Source organism: Oncorhynchus gorbuscha, linkage group LG03 (genome assembly GCF_021184085.1).
Source record: "Oncorhynchus gorbuscha isolate QuinsamMale2020 ecotype Even-year linkage group LG03, OgorEven_v1.0, whole genome shotgun sequence".
Taxonomy (NCBI): Eukaryota; Metazoa; Chordata; class Actinopteri; order Salmoniformes; family Salmonidae; genus Oncorhynchus; species Oncorhynchus gorbuscha.
In genome coordinates this window covers 38,781,543-38,801,656 of record NC_060175.1, presented here as the reverse complement: position 1 = coordinate 38,801,656, position 20,114 = coordinate 38,781,543, and the positions used below count along the sequence as shown (strand labels likewise).

Genomic DNA, 20,114 nt, shown 5'->3' with positions numbered 1-20,114 from the left:
GACTGCCCGTTCCAAGATCTCGCCATCACGGTTGACAACTCCATTGTGTCCTCCTCCCAGAGCGCTAAGAACCTTGGCGTGATCCTGGACAACACCCTGTCGTTCTCAACTAACATCAAGGCGGTGGCCCGTTCCTGTAGGTTCATGCTCTACAACATCCGCAGAGTACGACCCTGCCTCACACAGGAAGCGGCGCAGGTCCTAATCCAGGCACTTGTCATCTCCCGTCTGGATTACTGCAACTCGCTGTTGGCTGGGCTCCCTGCCTGTGCCATTAAACCCCTACAACTCATCCAGAATGCCGCAGCCCGTCTGGTGTTCAACCTTGCCAAGTTCTCTCACGTCACCCCGCTCCTCCGCTCTCTCCACTGGCTTCCAGTTGAAGCTCGCATCCGCTACAAGACCATGGTGCTTGCCTACGGAGCTGTGAGGGGAACGGCACCTCAGTACCTCCAGGCTCTGATCAGGCCCTACACCCAAACAAGGGCACTGCGTTCATCCACCTCTGGCCTGCTCGCCTCCCTACCACTGAGGAAGTACAGTTCCCGCTCAGCCCAGTCAAAACTGTTCGCTGCTCTGGCCCCCCAATGGTGGAACAAACTCCCTCACGACGCCAGGACAGCGGAGTCAATCACCACCTTCCGGAGACACCTGAAACCCCACCTCTTTAAGGAATACCTAGGATAGGATAAGTAATCCTTCTCACCCCCCTTTAAGATTTAGATGCACTATTGTAAAGTGACTGTTCCACTGGATGTCATAAGGTGAATGCACCAATTTGTAAGTCGCTCTGGATAAGAGTGTCTGCTAAATGACTTAAATGTAATGTAAATGTCTGTCTCCCTCCTCTCTCTGTCTGTTTGTCTGTCTCCCTCCTCTCTCTGTCTGTCTATCTGTCTCCCTCCTCTCTCTGTCTGTAGGTCTGTCTCCCTCCTCTCTCTGTCTGTTTGTCTGTCTCTCTCCTCTCTGTCTGTCTGTCTCCCTCCTCTGTCTGTCTGTCTGTCTGTCTGTCTGTCTGTCTGTCTGTCTGTCTGTCTGTCTGTCTGTCTGTCTGTCTGTCTGTCTGTCTGTCTGTCTGTCTGTCTGTCTGTCTGTCTGTCTGTCTGTCTGTCTGTCTGTCTGTCTGTCTGTCTGTCAGTCTCCCTCCTCTCTCTGTCTGTTTGTCTGTCTCCCTCCTCTCTCTGCCTGTTTGTCTGTCTCCCTCCTCTCTCTGCCTGTTTGTCTGTCTCCCTCCTCTCTCTGTCTGTTTGTCTGTCTCCCTCCTCTCTCTATCTGTCTGTCTGTCTCCCTCCTCTCTCTGTCTGTCTATCTGTCTCCCTCCTCTCTCTGTCTGTCTATCTGTCTCCATCCTCTCTCTGTCTGTCTATCTGTCTCCCTCCTCTCTCTGTCTGTCTATCTGTCTCCCTCCTCTCTCTGTCTGTAGGTCTGTCTCCCTCCTCTCTCTGTCTGTCTATCTGTCTCCCTCCTCTCTCTGCCTGTTTCTCTGTCTCCCTCCTCTCTCTGTCTGTCTATCTGTCTCCCTCCTCTCTCTGTCTGTAGGTCTGTCTCCCTCCTCTCTCTGTCTGTCTATCTGTCTCCCTCCTCTCTCTGTCTGATCTGTCTCCCTCCTCTCTCTGTCTGTAGGTCTGTCTCCCTCCTCTCTCTGTCTGTCTATCTGTCTCCCTCCTCTCTCTGTCTTATCTGTCTCCCTCCTCTCTCTGTCTGTCTATCTGTTTCCCTCCTCTCTCTGTCTGCCTATCTGTCTCCCTCCTCTCTATGTCATCTTGTCTGTTTGTCTGTTTCCCTCCTCTCTCTGTCTGTCTATCTGTCTCCCTCCTCTCTCTTTCTCTGTCTATTGATATGTCTATCTGTCTTTCTCTCTCGCTCTCTCTCTCTCTCTCACACACACACACACACACACACACACACACACACACACACACACACACACACACACACACACACACACACACACACACACACACACACACACACACACACACACACACACACACACACACACACACACACACACACACACACACACACACATTGCTGATGAGTTAGGCTAAATGCAGAATCTACTCTGTGGTTTAAAGCTCTTTTGCCATTGTGATGATTGCAATGCAGTTGAGCCCTGCTGTATTACCAAAGAGCCCCGTCTTCCCTCGCTCCCCTAGTATTATTCTCTGAAATGAGCACGTGTTATGTAACAATGTCTGTTTCTGTCCATGGGGAATAATGAAGCTTTATGTAATTAAACATGGAGGACAGTTTGTGCCTGGTCAGAAATCCCACAAGAGGGTCAGATGACCTAATACTCTGGACAGAGGATTTATTGAGCATTAGAAACATGGTTGGAAGTTTACCTGGGATGTATGGGTTCTGTTATAATGCTTTATAATCATAATAAGAGAGAGAGAGAGAGAGAGAGAGAGAGAGAGAGAGAGAGAGAGAGAGAGAGAGAGAGAGAGATTTGTCCAGAGAGAGACTTCACAGCGCCACACTGTCCCAGAGAGAGAGAGAGAGAGAGAGAGAGAGAGAGAGAGAGAGAGATTTGTCCAGATTCCCCTACTTCACAGCGCCACACTGCCCCAGAGAGAGAGATTTGTCCAGTTTCCCCTACTTCACAGCGCCATACTGCCCCAGAGAGAGACAGAGAGATTTGTCCAGATTCCCCTACTTCACAGCGCCACACTGCCCCAGAGAGAGAGATTTGTCCAGTTTCCCCTACTTCACACTGCCCCAGAGAGAGAGAGAGAGATTTGTCCAGATTCCCCTACTTCACAGCACCACACTGCCCCAGAGAGAGATATTTGTCCAGATTCCCCTACTTCACAGCGCCACACTGCCCCAGAGAGAGACAGAGAGATTTGTCCAGATTCCCCTACTTCACAGCGCCACACTGCCCCAGAGAGAGAGATTTGTCCAGATTCCCCTACTTCACAGCGCCACACTGCCCCAGAGAGAGAGAGAGAGATTTGTCCAGATTCCCCTACTTCACAGCGCCACACTGCCCCAGAGAGAGAGAGAGATTTGTCCAGATTCCCCTACTTCACAGCACCACACTGCCCCAGAGAGAGAGATTTGTCCAGATTCCCCTACTTCACAGCGCCACCCTGCCCCAGAGAGAGAGAGATTTGTCCAGATTCCCCTACTTCACAGCTCCACACTGCCCCAGAGAGAGAGAGAGATTTGTCCAGATTCCCCTACTTCACACTGCCCCAGAGAGAGAGAGAGAGAGATTTGTCCAGATTCCCCTACTTCACAGCGCCACACTGCCCCAGAGAGAGAGATTTGTCTAGATTCCCCTACTTCACAGCGCCACACTGCCCCAGAGAGAGAGATTTGTCCAGATTCCCCTACTTCACAGCGCCACACTGCCCCAGAGAGAGAGAGAGATTTGTCCAGATTCCCCTACTTCACAGCGCCACACTGCCCCAGAGAGAGAGAGAGATTTGTCCAGATTCCCCTACTTCACAGCGCCACACTGCCCCAGAGAGAGAGAGATTTGTCCAGATTCCCCTACTTCACAGCGCCACACTGCCCCAGAGAGAGAGATATGTCCAGATTCCCCTACTTCACAGCGCCACACTGCCCCAGAGAGAGAGAGATTTGTCCAGATTCCCCTACTTCACAGCGCCACACTGCCCCAGAGAGAGAGAGAGATTTGTCCAGATTCCCCTACTTCACAGCGCCACACTGCCCCAGAGAGACAGAGAGATTTGTCCAGATTCCCCTACTTCACAGCGCCACACTGCCCCAGAGAGAGAGATTTGTCCAGATTCCCCTACTTCACAGCGCCACACTGCCCCAGAGAGAGAGAGAGATTTGTCCAGATTCCCCTACTTCACAGCGCCACACTGCCCCAGAGAGAGAGAGAGATTTGTCCAGATTCCCCTACTTCACAGCGCCACACTGCCCCAGAGAGAGAGATTTGTCCAGATTCCCATACTTCACAGCGCCACACTGCCCCAGAGACCTGTCAACTCACTGTAGTCTAACCCCCACCCAGCCACACACACTTCCCCTTACCACAGCCCTTACCTCCTTCCTAACCCTTAGATTAATACCTACCGACAGACTGGCAGCTCCTGAAATTATTTAAATAGACCTTGCCTAACACACCCTAGGACAGGGTTTCCCAAACTCGGTCTTGGGGCCCCCTCTGGGTGCACTCTTTGGTTTTTGTCTTAGTACTTCACAGCTGATTCAAATAATAAACTCATCATCAAGCTTTGATAATTGGAATCAGCTGTGTAGTGCTAGGGCAAAAACCAAAACGTGCACCCCTTGGGGTCAGAGAACCGAGTGTGGGAAATGCGGCCCTAGGAACTGTACAGGAAGGGGCAGAGACAGACAGATACTCTTATGTTCTCTAGCTATGATATGAATGAGACAAATCTAATAATTGGAGTCTGAGTGGCAACATGTGGGTCTGTGCGTGCGTATGAAGAAAGATGAATAGGAGAGAGGGAGGGAGGTCCTGATAGTAGGGCTGCCCACTGCCCTGCCTGTCTCAATGTGTCTCCCTGAATGTTCATTAACACCACTTACTTCATTTTACTTTGGGGTGAGAGAGAAACGTCAAAACAACATCTCACCACACAAACACACACACACCACACAAACACATCAGACAAACACACAAACACACCACACAAACACATCAGACAAACACACAAACACACCACACAAACACATCAGACAAACACACAAACACACCACACAAACACATCAGACAAACACACAAACACACCACACAAATGGTGCCTTTCTGAGTCACTAAGACCTCAAACATTAGCAGAAGATACGCTCTTCAAGTGTAAACAGCATCATCATGACAACATGCAACCTCCCCTTACTCTAGCTATCTCTCTCTCTCTGAAAAAACAAGTGTGTGTGTGTGTGTGTGTGTGTGTGTGTGTGTGTGTGTGTGTGTGTGTGTGTGTGTGTGTGTGTGTGTGTGTGTGTGTGTGTGTGTGTGTGTGTGTGTGTGTGTGTGTGTGTGTGTGTGTGTGTGTGTGTGTGACCCTTCAGAGGCTACCTAACGGTTCCATAGACGCCCATGACGATGGCAGCAGGTCAGTGGAGCTGCAGGAGCTTCTGGATCGGACCAATCATGAGCTGGCTCAGAGCCGTGAGCGTTCAGGCACGCTCAGTACACGAGTGGCAGAGCTGGAGGCGGAGCTAGCCAACACTCGCCGAGACCTGAGTCGCAGCGAGGAGCTGTCAGTCAAACAACAGAGGGAACAGAGAGAGGTGAGCGTAATTGAGGAGAGAGGAGAAGAGAAGGGGGAATCGATATGTCTCATTCATAAACACTGTTGATTGTATAGAACTTGCCAGTGTCCACATGAATAGGCAAATCAAACTTCACATGTGCCGAATACAACAAGTGTAGACCTTCCTGGGAAATGTTTACTTACAAGAGTATATTTATCAAATAAACTAAAGTAAAAATAATAAAAAGTAAGACAATAAAATAACAGTAACGGGGCTATATACAGGGGGCACCAGTACTGAGTCAGTGTGGAGGCTATATACAGGGGGCACCAGTACTGAGTCAGTGTGGAGGCTATATACAGGGGGCACCAGTACTGAGTCAGTGTGGAGGCTATATACAGGGGGCACCAGTACTGAGTCAGTGTGGAGGCTATATACAGGGGGCACCAGTACTGAGTCAGTGTGGAGGCTATATACAGGGGGCACCAGTACTGAGTCAGTGTGGAGGCTATATACAGGGGGCACCAGTACTGAGTCAGTGTGGAGGCTATATACAGGGGGCACCAGTACTGAGTCAGTGTGGAGGCTATATACAGGGGGCACCAGTACTGAGTCAGTGTGGAGGCTATATACAGGGGGCACCAGTACTGAGTCAGTGTGGAGGCTATATACAGGGGGCACCAGTACTGAGTCAGTGTGGAGGCTATATACAGGGGGCACCAGTACTGAGTCAGTGTGGAGGCTATATACAGGGGGCACCAGTACTGAGTCAGTGTGGAGGCAATATACAGGGGGCACCAGTACTGAGTCAGTGTGGAGGCTATATACAGGGGGCACCAGTACTGAGTCAGTGTGGAGGCTATATACACCAGTACTGAGTCAGTGTGGAGGCTATATACAGGGGGCACCAGTACTGAGTCAGTGTGGAGGCTATATACAGGGGGCACCAGTACTGAGTCAGTGTGGAGGCTGGGGGCAGTCTGAGTCAGTGTGGAGGCTATATACAGGGGGCACCAGTACTGAGTCAGTGTGGAGGCTATATACAGGGGGCACCAGTACTGAGTCAGTGTGGAGGCTATATACAGGGGGCACCAGTACTGAGTCAGTGTGGAGGCTATATACAGGGGGCACCAGTACTGAGTCAGTGTGGAGGCTATATACAGGGGGCACCAGTACTGAGTCAGTGTGGAGGCTATATACAGGGGGCACCAGTACTGAGTCAGTGTGGAGGCTATATACAGGGGGCACCAGTACTGAGTCAGTGTGGAGGCTATATACAGGGGGCACCAGTACTGAGTCAGTGTGGAGGCTATATACTGAGTCAGGGGGGCTATATACAGGGGGCACCAGTACTGAGTCAGTGTGGAGGCTATATACAGGGGGCACCAGTACTGAGTCAGTGTGGAGGCTATATACAGGGGGCACCAGTACTGAGTCAGTGTGGAGGCTATATACAGGGGGCACCAGTACTGAGTCAGTGTGGAGGCTATATACAGGGGGCACCAGTACTGAGTCAGTGTGGAGGCTATATACAGGGGGCACCAGTACTGAGTCAGTGTGGAGGCTATATACAGGGGGCACCAGTACTGAGTCAGTGTGGAGGCTATATACAGGGGGCACCAGTACTGAGTCAGTGTGGAGGCTATATACAGGGGGCACCAGTACTGAGTCAGTGTGGAGGCTATATACAGGGGGCACCAGTACTGAGTCAGTGTGGAGGCTATATACAGGGGGCACCAGTACTGAGTCAGTGTGGAGGCTATATACAGGGGGCACCAGTACTGAGTCAGTGTGGAGGCTATATACAGGGGGCACCAGTACTGAGTCAGTGTGGAGGCTATATACAGGGGGCACCAGTACTGAGTCAGTGTGGAGGCTATATACAGGGGGCACCAGTACTGAGTCAGTGTGGAGGCTATATACAGGGGGCACCAGTACTGAGTCAGTGTGGAGGGGGCTATATAGGCTATAGGGGGCACCAGTACTGAGTCAGTGTGGAGGCTATATACAGGGGGCACCAGTACTGAGTCAGTGTGGAGGCTATATACAGGGGGCACCAGTACTGAGTCAGTGTGGAGGCTATATACAGGGGGCACCAGTACTGAGTCAGTGTGGAGGCTATATACAGGGGGCACCAGTACTGAGTCAGTCAGTGTGGAGGCTATATACAGGGGCACCAGTACTGAGTCAGTGTGGAGGCTATATACAGGGGGCACCAGTACTGAGTCAGTGTGGAGGCTATATACAGGGGGCACCAGTACTGAGTCAGTGTGGAGGCTATATACAGGGGGCACCAGTACTGAGTCAGTGTGGAGGCTATATACAGGGGGCACCAGTACTGAGTCAGTGTGGAGGCTATATACAGGGGGCACCAGTACTGAGTCAGTGTGGAGGCTATATACAGGGGGCACCAGTACTGAGTCAGTGTGGAGGCTATATACAGGGGGCACCAGTACTGAGTCAGTGTGGAGGCTATATACAGGGGGCACCAGTACTGAGTCAGTGTGGAGGCTATATACAGGGGGCACCAGTACTGAGTCAGTGTGGAGGCTATATACAGGGGGCACCAGTACTGAGTCAGTGTGGAGGCTATATACAGGGGGTACCAGTACTGAGTCAGTGTGGAGGCTATATACAGGGGGCACCAGTACTGAGTCAGTGTGGAGGCTATATACAGGGGGCACCAGTACTGAGTCAGTGTGGAGGCTATATACAGGGGGCACCAGTACTGAGTCAGTGTGGAGGCTATATACAGGGGGCACCAGTACTGAGTCAGTGTGGAGGCTATATACAGGGGGCACCAGTACTGAGTCAGTGTGGAGGCTATATACAGGGGGCACCAGTACTGAGTCAGTGTGGAGGCTATATACAGGGGGCACCAGTACTGAGTCAGTGTGGAGGCTATATACAGGGGGCACCAGTACTGAGTCAGTGTGGAGGCTATATACAGGGGGCACCAGTACTGAGTCAGTGTGGAGGCTATATACAGGGGGCACCAGTACTGAGTCAGTGTGGAGGCTATATACAGGGGGCACCAGTACTGAGTCAGTGTGGAGGCTATATACAGGGGGCACCAGTACTGAGTCAGTGTGGAGGCTATATACAGGGGGCACCAGTACTGAGTCAGTGTGGAGGCTATATACAGGGGGCACCAGTACTGAGTCAGTGTGGAGGCTATATACAGGGGGCACCAGTACTGAGTCAGTGTGGAGGCTATATACAGGGGGCACCAGTACTGAGTCAGTGTGGAGGCTATATACAGGGGGTACCAGTACTGAGTCAGTGTGGAGGCTATATACAGGGGGCACCAGTACTGAGTCAGTGTGGAGGCTATATACAGGGGGCACCAGTACTGAGTCAGTGTGGAGGCTATATACAGGGGGCACCAGTACTGAGTCAGTGTGGAGGCTATATACAGGGGGCACCAGTACTGAGTCAGTGTGGAGGCTATATACAGGGGGCACCAGTACTGAGTCAGTGTGGAGGCTATATACAGGGGGCACCAGTACTGAGTCAGTGTGGAGGCTATATACAGGGGGCACCAGTACTGAGTCAGTGTGGAGGCTATATACAGGGGGCACCAGTACTGAGTCAGTGTGGAGGCTATATACAGGGGGCACCAGTACTGAGTCAGTGTGGAGGCTATATACAGGGGGCACCAGTACTGAGTCAGTGTGGAGGCTATATACAGGGGGCACCAGTACTGAGTCAGTGTGGAGGCTATATACAGGGGGCACCAGTACTGAGTCAGTGTGGAGGCTATATACAGGGGGCACCAGTACTGAGTCAGTGTGGAGGCTATATACAGGGGGCACCAGTACTGAGTCAGTGTGGAGGCTATATACAGGGGGCACCAGTACTGAGTCAGTGTGGAGGCTATATACAGGGGGCACCAGTACTGAGTCAGTGTGGAGGCTATATACAGGGGGTACCAGTACTGAGTCAGTGTGGAGGCTATATACAGGGGGCACCAGTACTGAGTCAGTGTGGAGGCTATATACAGGGGGCACCAGTACTGAGTCAGTGTGGAGGCTATATACAGGGGGCACCAGTACTGAGTCAGTGTGGAGGCTATATACAGGGGGTACCAGTACTGAGTCAGTGTGGAGGCTATATACAGGGGGCACCAGTACTGAGTCAGTGTGGAGGCTATATACAGGGGGCACCAGTACTGAGTCAGTGTGGAGGCTATATACAGGGGGCACCAGTACTGAGTCAGTGTGGAGGCTATATACAGGGGGCACCAGTACTGAGTCAGTGTGGAGGCTATATACAGGGGGCACCAGTACTGAGTCAGTGTGGAGGCTATATACAGGGGGCACCAGTACTGAGTCAGTGTGGAGGCTATATACAGGGGGCACCAGTACTGAGTCAGTGTGGAGGCTATATACAGGGGGCACCAGTACTGAGTCAGTGTGGAGGCTATATACAGGGGGTACCAGTACTGAGTCAGTGTGGAGGCTATATACAGGGGGCACCAGTACTGAGTCAGTGTGGAGGCTATATACAGGGGGCACCAGTACTGAGTCAGTGTGGAGGCTATATACAGGGGGCACCAGTACTGAGTCAGTGTGGAGGCTATATACAGGGGGCACCAGTACTGAGTCAGTGTGGAGGCTATATACAGGGGGCACCAGTACTGAGTCAGTGTGGAGGCTATATACAGGGGGCACCAGTACTGAGTCAGTGTGGAGGCTATATACAGGGGGCACCAGTACTGAGTCAGTGTGGAGGCTATATACAGGGGGCACCAGTACTGAGTCAGTGTGGAGGCTATATACAGGGGGCACCAGTACTGAGTCAGTGTGGAGGCTATATACAGGGGGCACCAGTACTGAGTCAGTGTGGAGGCTATATACAGGGGGCACCAGTACTGAGTCAGTGTGGAGGCTATATACAGGGGGCACCAGTACTGAGTCAGTGTGGAGGCTATATACAGGGGGCACCGGTACCGAGTCAGTGTGGAGGCTATATACAGGGGGTACCGATACCGAGTCAGTGTGGAGGCTATATACAGGGGGCACCAGTACTGAGTCAGTGTGGAGGCTATATACAGGGGGCACCGGTACCGAGTCAGTGTGGAGGCTATATACAGGGGGTACCGGTACTGAGTCAATCGGCAAGGTTCTATGTTATGTTTACTAGTATGAACACACACACTGTGTTTTCTCTCTTACTATATGCCTGTTGTAGGGACTGGCGCAGAGGGAGGATATGGAGGAGCGGATTACAACGTTAGAAAAACGTTACCTGGCCGCTCAGAGGGAAACCACCCACATCCACGACCTCAACGACAAACTGGAGAACGAACTGGTTACCAAGGACTCTCTGCATCGACAGGTAACACACACATACATGCTGAATAAGTCACGATTGACTGCATGGGAACGACACATACGAACACATACACATCTCGGGGAGGCTGGAGGGGGTCATTACTGGTTCACATAAAGAGGAGACGGGGTGAGGTAGGGGACTCACACACAGAGGGGGAGCGAGTGATGGTTCGTCAACCGTTCAGTTGAGGGTGAAGTTCAGTTTAACTCCACTTGAAGCCAGAGAATGTGAGGGTGACACAGAGTATCCATTACTACCTCAGAGACATCATCAGGGACAGGCCTCTAAGGTTCCATCTATCTCACACACACACACACACACACACACACACACACACACACACACACACACACACACACACACACACACACACACACACACACACACACACACACACACACACACACACACACACACACACACACACACACACACACACACGCACACGTTGACTCCAATGCTTCCCACAGTTGTGCATATCATGGAAAGAGCAGGTGTTCCCGATGTTTGTACACTCAGTGTAGATGGAGCAAACACTGCTTTTGTAACCACTGATAATAAAAATACAACATTTTAAGTTATGACATTGAGTCCAAACATCTCAAATATGAATGTGATCATCTCTCTCTTTCTCTCCACCTCTCTCTCTCCCTCCCTCTCTATCTATCTTCCTCCCCCTCTCTCTACCTCTCTGTCTCCATCCTTCTCTATCCTCCTCCCTCCCCCTCTCTCCACCTCTCTCTCTCCCTCCTTCTCTATCTCCCTCCCCCTCTCTCCAACTTTCTCTCTCCCTCCTTCTCTATCTCCCCTCTCTCCATCTCTCTCTCCCTCCCTCTCTATCTCTCTCCCTCTCTCCCTCTCTCTCCCTCCTTCTCTATCTCCCTCCCTCCCCCTCTCTCCACCTCTCTCTCTCCCTCCCCCTCTCTCCACCTTTCTCTCCCTCCTCTATCTCCCCCTCTCTCCATCTCTCTCTCTCCCTCCCTCTATCTCTCTCCCTCTCTCCCTCTCTCTCCCTCCCTCCCCCTCCCTCTCCACCTATCTCCCTCCCTCCCCTCTCTCCACCTCCCTCTCTATCTCTCTCCCTCCCCCTCTCCACCTCTCTCTCTCCCTCCCTCTCTATCTCCCCCCTCTCCACCTCTCTCTCTCCCTCTCTCTCTCCCTCCACCTCTGTCAGAGTGAGGAGAAGGTGCGCCAGCTGCAGGAGCTGTTAGAGTTGGCAGAGCAGAGACTGGCTCAGACCATGAGGAAGGCTGAGACACTACCAGAGGTGGAGGCAGAGTTAGCACAGAGGGTGGCAGCCCTCACCAAGGTAACAACACACACAGTCACAGTCCTAAACATACGGAGGCTGGATGTCAATCGAACCCACCATAGCAGTCTTGATGCACGTACATTTGTTATTCTGACAACAGGTGGGTATCTAGCTGTAAGGGGAAGGTATCTGGTAATAGTTGTAGGATTTCACAGTAACCAAAACAATAACTGTTTTTTGACAATGTGAAAAAGAGCTTGGTGTGTAAACACTGGAATGCAGGTTTGATTGAGTTGGGTCCTGTGACTCCCCCTGCAGGCCGAGGAGCGACATGGCAATGTTGAGGAGCGACTCAGACAGCTGGAGTCACAACTGGAGGAGAAGAACCAGGAACTGAGCAGGGTGTGTGTGTGTGTGTGTGTGTGTGTGTGTGTGTGTGTGTGTGTGTGTGTGTGTGTGTGTGTGTGTGTGTGTGTGTGTGTGTGTGTGTGTGTGTGTGTGTGTGTGTGTGTGTGTGTGTGTGTGTGTGTGTGTGTGTGTGTGTGTGTGCGCGCGCACGTGTGCATGCATGTAGTCTTGCCTTGCAGGCTTTCTCTGACCTCTCTCTGAGTGCAGCGTAGGCCGACGCTTCACATAAGCCTGGCCCCTTGACTTTGTCTCTTCATGTTCACACACACACACACACACCCACACAGACACAGACACAGACACACCCTGAGATCCTCATATACACTATATATAAAAAAGTATATGGACACCCCTTCAAATTAGTGGATTTGGCTATTTCAGCCACACCGTTGCTGAAAGGTGTATAAAATCGAGCACTCCGCCATGCAATCTCCATAGACAAACATTGGCAGTAGCAGTGGCGATTTTAGCATGTAAATCTTGGTGGAGCAAACCCCGTGATTTATTTAAATTTTATTTATGTAACCTTTATTTAACTAGGCCGTCATTGAAATTAAGATTTTTTTCTTAACTGACTTGCCTAGTTAATAAAGGTTAAATTAAAAATTAAAGGCCCCACTGGACTGAGGGGCAGCTCCGGACTGAGGGGCAGCTCCGGACTGAGGGGCAGCTCCGGACTGAGGGGCAGCTCCGGACTGAGGGGCAGCTCCGGACTGATTGACGGCTCTGGCAGCTCCTGGCTGGCTGGCGGCTCTGGCAGCTCCTGGCTGACTGGCGGCTCTGGCTGCTCCTGGCTGACTGGCTGCTCCTGGCTGACTGGCGGATCTGGCAGCTCCTGGCTGGCTGACGGCTCTGGCAGGTCCTGGCTGACTGACGGCTCTGGCAGCTCCTGGCTGACTGACGGCTCAGGACAGACGGGTGACTCTGGCAGCTCAGAACAGACGGGAGACTCTGGCGGCTCGGGATAGACGGGAGACTCTGGTGGCGCTGGGCAGGAGGAAGGCTCTGGCAGCGCTGGACAGGCGGGAGCACCTGTAGGGATGAGACGGAGAGACAGCCTGGTGCGGGGGGCTGCCACCGGAGGGCTGGTGTGTGGAGGTGGCAACGGATAGACTGGACAGTGAAGGCGCACTGGGCTGTGCTGGCCGAACCGGGGACACCATGCGTAAGGCTGGTGCCATGTACCCCGACCCGAGGAGACGCACTGGAGACCAGATGCGTAGAGCCGGCTTCATGGCACCTGGCTTAATGCCCACTGTAGCCCGGCCGATACGAGGAGCTGGAATGTACCGAACCGGGCTATGCACACGCACCGGGGACACAGTGCGCTCCACCGCATAACACAGTGCCTGCTTTCGCTGCCTCCAGCTCTCCCTTGGGGCGGCGATATTCCCCTGGCTTTATGTTTTGGATCATTGTCTTGTTGGAAGACAAATCTCCGTCCCAATCTCAGGTCTTTTGCAGACTCCATCAGGTTTTCTTCCAGAATGGTCCTGTATTTGGCTCCATCCATCTTCCCATCAATTTTAACTATCTTCCCTGTCCCTGCTGAAGAAAAGCAGGCCCAAACCATGATGCTGCCACCACCATGTTTGACAGTGGGGATGGTGTGTTCAGGGTGATGAGCTGTGTTGCTTTTAAACCAAACATAACGTTTTGCTTGTTGCCAAAAAGTTCCATTTTGGTTTCATCTGACCAGAGCACCTTCTTCCACATGTTTGGTGTGTCTCCCAGGTGGCTTGTGGCAAACTTTAAACAACACTTTTTATGGATATCTTTAAGAAATGGCTTTCTTCTTGCCACTCTTCCATAAAGGCCAGATTTGTGCAATATACGACTGATTGTTGTCCTATGGACAGAGTCTCCCACCTCAGCTTTAGATCTCTGCAGTTCATCCAGAGTGATCATGGGCCTCTTTGCTGCATCTCTGATCAGTCTTCTCCTTGTATGAGCTGAAAGTTTAGAGGGAAGGCCAGGTCTTGGTAGATTTGCAGTGGTCTGATACTCCTTCCATTTCAATATTATCGCTTGCACAGTGCTCCTTGGGATGTTTAAAGCTTGGGAAATCTTTTTGTATCCAAATCCGGCTTTAAACTTCTTCACAACAGTATCTCAGACCTGCCTGGTGTGTTCCTTGTTCTTCATGATGCTCTCTGCACTTTTAACGGACCTCTGAGACTATCACAGTGCAGGTGCATTTATACGGAGACTTGATTACACACAGGTGGATTGTATTTATCATCATTAGTCATTTAGGTCAACATCGGATCATTCAGAGATCCTCACTGAACTTCTGGAGAGAGTTTGCTGCACTGAAAGTAAAGGGGCTGAATAATTTTGCACGCCCAATTTTTCAGTTTTTGATTTGTTAAAAAAGTTTGAAATATCCAATAAATGTCGTTCCACTTCATGATTGTGTCCCACGTGTTGTTGATTCTTCACAAAAAAATACAGTTTTATATCTTTATTTTTGAAGCCTGAAATGTGGCAAAAGGTCGCAAAGTTCAAGAGGGCCGAATATTTTCGCAAGGCACTGTAAATATGAGCCGAATACACAATGTTGCTGTTTCCTGCTGTAGCCTGTTACCCCACAGAGCTCTGACTATATATATTTACAATTGGAATAATTCACACGTCTAGATTCTATCTCTGCATGTGAGCTCATGAGTATGGTTAAAGTAGCTCTATGAGGAACCAGCTGTGAATGTGTGTGTGTGGTTGAGGTATGATGTCAAGGTGGTGTTTCCTCTGACTGCAGAATACAATGGTGTCAAATCAAGTCCTTTCTCTCTCATTCTGTTTTCTAGTGCTGTGCTCATGGAGTGTCTGGAGTACTTCTGTATGTGGGTGACAAAAGTCATGAACTTTTAATCCTCTCTCTCTTTTTCACTCCCTTTCTCTGTCTCTCCGTCCCTCTCTCAGGCACGTCAGAGAGAGAAGATGAATGAAGAACACAACAAGCGTTTGTCTGACACAGTAGACCGTCTGCTCACTGAGTCTAACGAGAGACTGCAGCTTCACCTTAAAGAACGCATGGCAGCACTGGAGGACAAGGCATGGCACGCAACACACACACACACACGCAATACACACACACAAATACGACGTACTCAGGTCTCTAAACTAGTGATTCCCAAACTATAGCTGAACAGTGACGTCTTATCCTCTTCCTGTTTGTTCCAGAACTCCCTGATTCAGGATCTGGAGAACTCCCAGAAACAGCTGGAGGAGTTTCACCACACCAGGGTGAGTCAGGCCTGGACACACAACACATGAACAACGCAACACGCATCCCTCTATGCATCCAACGTTCTATTCATTGAAACTTTTCACGCACAAACTTTTTGGAGAGCCACATGTATTGGATGAGAGTTGAACTGTTTCAAATATTGTGATTGGACATTGATGTTGTTCAATCCCACAATGCCTTTCTTCATCAGGAGCGTCTGATTGGTGAGATTGAGAAGCTGCGGAATGAGATCGACCACTTGAAACGCCGGAGTGGAGTGTTTGGAGATGGATCACACCCACGGTACACAGACATACACACACAAACACACACACTAGTCCCACACTTGCCCCATACTAGCACCCTATACTGACCAGGTTTTGTGTGTGTGTGTGTGTGTGTGTGTGTGTGTGTGTGTGTGTGTGTGTGTGTGTGTGTGTGTGTGTGTGTGTGTGTGTGTGTGTGTGTGTGTGTGTGTGTGTGTGTGTGTGTGTGTGTGTGTGTGTGTGTGTGTGTGTGTGTGTCTGTGTCTGTGTCTGTGTCTGTGTCTGTGTCTGTGTGTGTGTGTGTGTGTGTGTGTGTGTGTGTGTGTGTGTGTGTGTGTGTGTGTGTGTGTGTGTGTGTGTGTGTGTATAGGTCTCACATGGGCAGTGCCAGTGACCTGCGTTTCTCAGTGGTAGAAGGGCAGGATGGGCACTACAGCTCTGCTGTCATCAGACGGGCACAGAAGGGCCGCCTGGCAGCGCTGCGCAACGAACCCAACAAGGTAACCACATACTCACAAACACACACACACACACACACACACACACACACACACACACACACACACACACACACACACACACACACAAACACACACGTACACCACACACCCACCACACACACACACACACGTACACCACACACCCACCACACACACACACACCACACGCACACACCTGTGCCAAACCTGGTACCCTCCCCTCGGCCTGTGTCCAATTTCTGTGCCCATTCCAAGCTATGTCATGAAACACCACAACACCTGTCTTCCTCTCCACATATGCCCCCCTCTCCTCCCCTTTGTTAGTGTCTTCTCTCTTCCTCCTCTCTTCCCCTCCACTCCCTCATGGCTGATGATCTGATGGCCCTGATGAGGGCAGTAATATGGCTGATGGTTGTTAAGCTTAACACACTGCATTTGTCCCTCATTACATACAGCTCTCACCTAACCAATGCTTCTCTCTCTGACCCCTGCTACCTTGGACGTACGTATGTGTTATGTAAGTGGTATGTCTTTATCAACATGTGTGTTTATAAAGTGTTTAAGTATGAGGTGTGAGTGTGGATTTGTTTGGGTATCTGAGCAGACTGTGTGTAATCTGATGTGTGCAATGTGTAACTGTCGTACAGGTGTGTCCTGTGTGTAACGTGTGTGTGTGTGTGTATCTATCGTAATGGTGTGTGCGGTGTCTAACAGTGTGTGTGTGTGTGTGTGTGTGTGTGTGTGTGTGTGTGTGTGTGTGTGTGTGTGTGTGTGTGTGTGTGTGTGTGTGTGTGTGTGTGTGTGTGTGTGTGTGTGTGTGTGTGTGTGTGTGTGTGTGTGTGTGTGTGTGTGTGTGTGTGTGTGTGTGTGTGTGTGTGTATTTACCATACAGGTGTGTGCGGTGTTTGAGCAGGAATACTCGTCTCTACGTGGCAGTGTCAGTCACCTCCTGGGCAGTGACGTGGAGGCTGAGTCAGACCTAGATGATGATGTTAGCTCCGTCCTCCTGTCACCCAGCGGCCAATCAGATGCACAGACTCTGGCTCTGATGTTGCAGGAGCAGCTAGATGCCATCAACGAGGAGATCAGGTAGGAGAACACACCAACGCAGACAACTATCGCAATATCCACTATCTCCCTCCCTACCTCAAATCAAATCAAATGTATTTATATAGCCCTTCATACATCAGCTGATATCTCAAAGTCCTGTACAGAAACCCAGCCTAAAACCCCAAACAGCAAGCAATGCAGGTGTAGAAGCACGGTGGCTAGGAAAAACTCCCTAGAAAGGCCAAAACCTAGGAAGAAACCTAGAGAGGAACCAGGCTAGGAGGGGTGGCTAGTCCTCTTCTGGCTGTGCCGGGTGGAGATTATAACAGAACATGGCCAAGATGTTCAAATGTTCATAAATGACCAGCATGGTCCAATAATAATAAGGCAGCACAGTTGAAACTGGAGCAGCAGCACAGCCAGGTGGACTGGGGACAGCAAGGAGTCATCATGTCAGGTAGTCCTGGGGCATGGTCCTAGGGCTCAGGTCCTCCGAGAGAGAGAAAGAAAGAGAGAATTAGAGAGAGCATACTTAAATTCACACAGGACACCGAATAAGACAGGAGAAGTACTCCAGAAATAACAAACTGACCCGAGCCCCCGACACATAAACTACTGCAGCATAAATACTGGAGGCTGAAACAGGAGGGGTCAGGAGACACTGTGGCCCCATCCGAGGACACCCCCGGACAGGGCCAAACAGGAAGGATATAACCCCATCCACTTTGCCAAAGCACAGCCCCCACACCACTAGAGGCATATCTTCAACCACCAACTTACCATCCTGAGACAAGCCCAAGTATAGCCCACAAAGATCTCCACCACGGCACAACCCAAGGGGGGGCACCAACCCACACAGGAAGATCACATCAGTAACTCAACCCACTCAGGTGACGCACCCCTCCCAGGGACAGTATGAAAGAGCCCCAGTAAGCCAGTGACTCAGCCCCTGTAATAGGGTTAGAGGCAGAGAATCCCAGTGGAAAGAGGGGAACCGGCCAGGCAGAGACAGCAAGGGCGGTTCATTGCTCCAGAGCCTTTCCGTTCACCTTCACACTCCTGGGCCAGACTATACTTAATCATATGACCCACTGAAGAGATGAGTCTTCAGTAAAGACTTAAAGGTTGAGACCGAGTCTGCGTCTCTCACATGGATAGGCAGACTGTTCCATGAAAATGGAGCTCTATAGGAGAAAGCCCTGCCTCCAGCTGTTTTTTTTATTTTGTATTTTTTTATTTCACCTTTATTTAACCAGGTAGGCTAGTTGAGAACAAGTTCTCATTTGCAACTGCGACCTGGCCAAGATAAAGCATAACAGTGTGAACAGACAACACAGAGTTACACATGGAGTAAACAATTAACAAGTCAATAACACAGTAGGAAAAAAGGGGGAGTCTATATACAATGTGTGCAAAAGGCATGAGGAGGTAGGCGAATAATTACAATTTTGCAGATTAACACTGGAGTGATAAATGATCAGATGGTCATGTACAGGTAGAGATATTGGTGTGCAAAAGAGCAGAAAAGTAAATAAATAAAAACATTATGGGGATGAGGTAGGTAAAAATGGGTGGGCTATTTACCGATAGACTATGTACAGCTGCAGCGATCGGTTAGCTGCTCAGATAGCAGATGTTTGAAGTTGGTGAGGGAGATAAAAGTGCTTAGAAATTATAGGGTCAATTAGGAGGCCTGCGTCTTGTGACCGTAGCGTACGTGTAGGTATGTACGGCAGGACCAAATCAGAGAGATAGGTAGGAGCAAGCCCATGTAATACTTTGTAGGTTAGCAGTAAAACCTTGAAATCAGCCATTTCCTTGACAGGAAGCCAGTGTAGGGAGGCTAGCACTGGAGTAATATGATCACATTTTTGGGTTCTAGTCAGGATTCTAGCAGCCGTATTTAGCACTAACTGAAGTGTATTTAGTGCTTTATCCGGGTAGACGGAAAGTAGAGCATTGCGGTAGTCTAACCTAGAAGTGACATAAGCATGGATAGATTTTTCTGCATCATTTTTGGACAGAAAGTTTCTGATTTTTGCAATGTTACGTAGATGGAAAAAAGCTGTCCTTGAAATGGTCTTGATATGTGTAATGACGTTAGTCTGTTGTATGAAGAGAGTCAGACCGAAATGCAGCGTGTAGGTTACTCATGACTTTAATGAAGATAAATGCGGTACATGAAATAACTGTATAAGAAAACAACAAACGGAACGTGAACTAATTACAGCCTATCTGGTGACTAACACAGAGACAGGTACAATCACCCACAAAATACAACGCGCACTCAGGCTACCTAAATACGGTTCCCAATCCGAGACAACGAGAAAAACCTGACTCCAATTGGGAATCGCCTCAGGCAGCCAAGCCTAACTAGACACACCCCTAATCATACACAATCCCAATTAATACAAACCCCAATACGAAATACAACATATAAACCCATGTCACACCCTGGCCTACCCAAACATATAACAAAAACACAAGATACAATGACCAAGGCGTGACAATATGTTCTTCAAAAGAGAGATCACCTTCCACCATAATATCTCCAGCATTTTCCGGAATCTGAAGCCTTGGCTTCCTCCTTTCCTGAGGGTTGTGTTACTCCTAGGCAGAGCGATGTGCAAGTTCTTTCCCCCATTTTTGATGCACCATTTTTGCACCAACTCACTCACCCAGGGAACATGCTTTATACTGCTGGTTATTATGTGTGTATGATGTAGTTGCTATGTGTGTATGATGTAGTTATTATGTGTATGATGTAGTTAATATGTATGTATGGTGTAGTTATTATGTGTGTGTGATGTAGTTATTATGTGTGTGTGATGTAGTTATTATGTGTGTGTGTGATGTAGTTATTATGTGTGTGTGATGTAGTTATTATG

At 50.0% G+C, this 20,114-nt stretch overlaps 1 protein-coding gene across 11 annotated transcripts in view; it reads left to right on the top strand.

Annotated features, from left to right (window-relative positions):
• The window catches only part of ppfia4 (PTPRF interacting protein alpha 4), a 147,193-nt gene that overhangs the window by 111,382 nt on the left and 15,697 nt on the right, over positions 1 to 20,114 (top strand). For 10 of the 11 annotated variants that reach the window (XM_046342480.1, XM_046342479.1, XM_046342476.1 and 7 more), the window contains 9 exons: positions 5,020 to 5,241; positions 10,399 to 10,545; positions 11,717 to 11,851; positions 12,113 to 12,196; positions 15,125 to 15,256; positions 15,386 to 15,448; positions 15,643 to 15,734; positions 16,068 to 16,197; positions 17,069 to 17,265. In XM_046342480.1, the coding sequence (XP_046198436.1) occupies positions 5,020 to 5,241; positions 10,399 to 10,545; positions 11,717 to 11,851; positions 12,113 to 12,196; positions 15,125 to 15,256; positions 15,386 to 15,448; positions 15,643 to 15,734; positions 16,068 to 16,197; positions 17,069 to 17,265 (1,202 nt within the window). The remainder of the gene's footprint in view (positions 1 to 5,019; positions 5,242 to 10,398; positions 10,546 to 11,716; positions 11,852 to 12,112; positions 12,197 to 15,124; positions 15,257 to 15,385; positions 15,449 to 15,642; positions 15,735 to 16,067; positions 16,198 to 17,068; positions 17,266 to 20,114) is intronic. The other variant, XM_046342477.1, reaches the window with a different exon arrangement.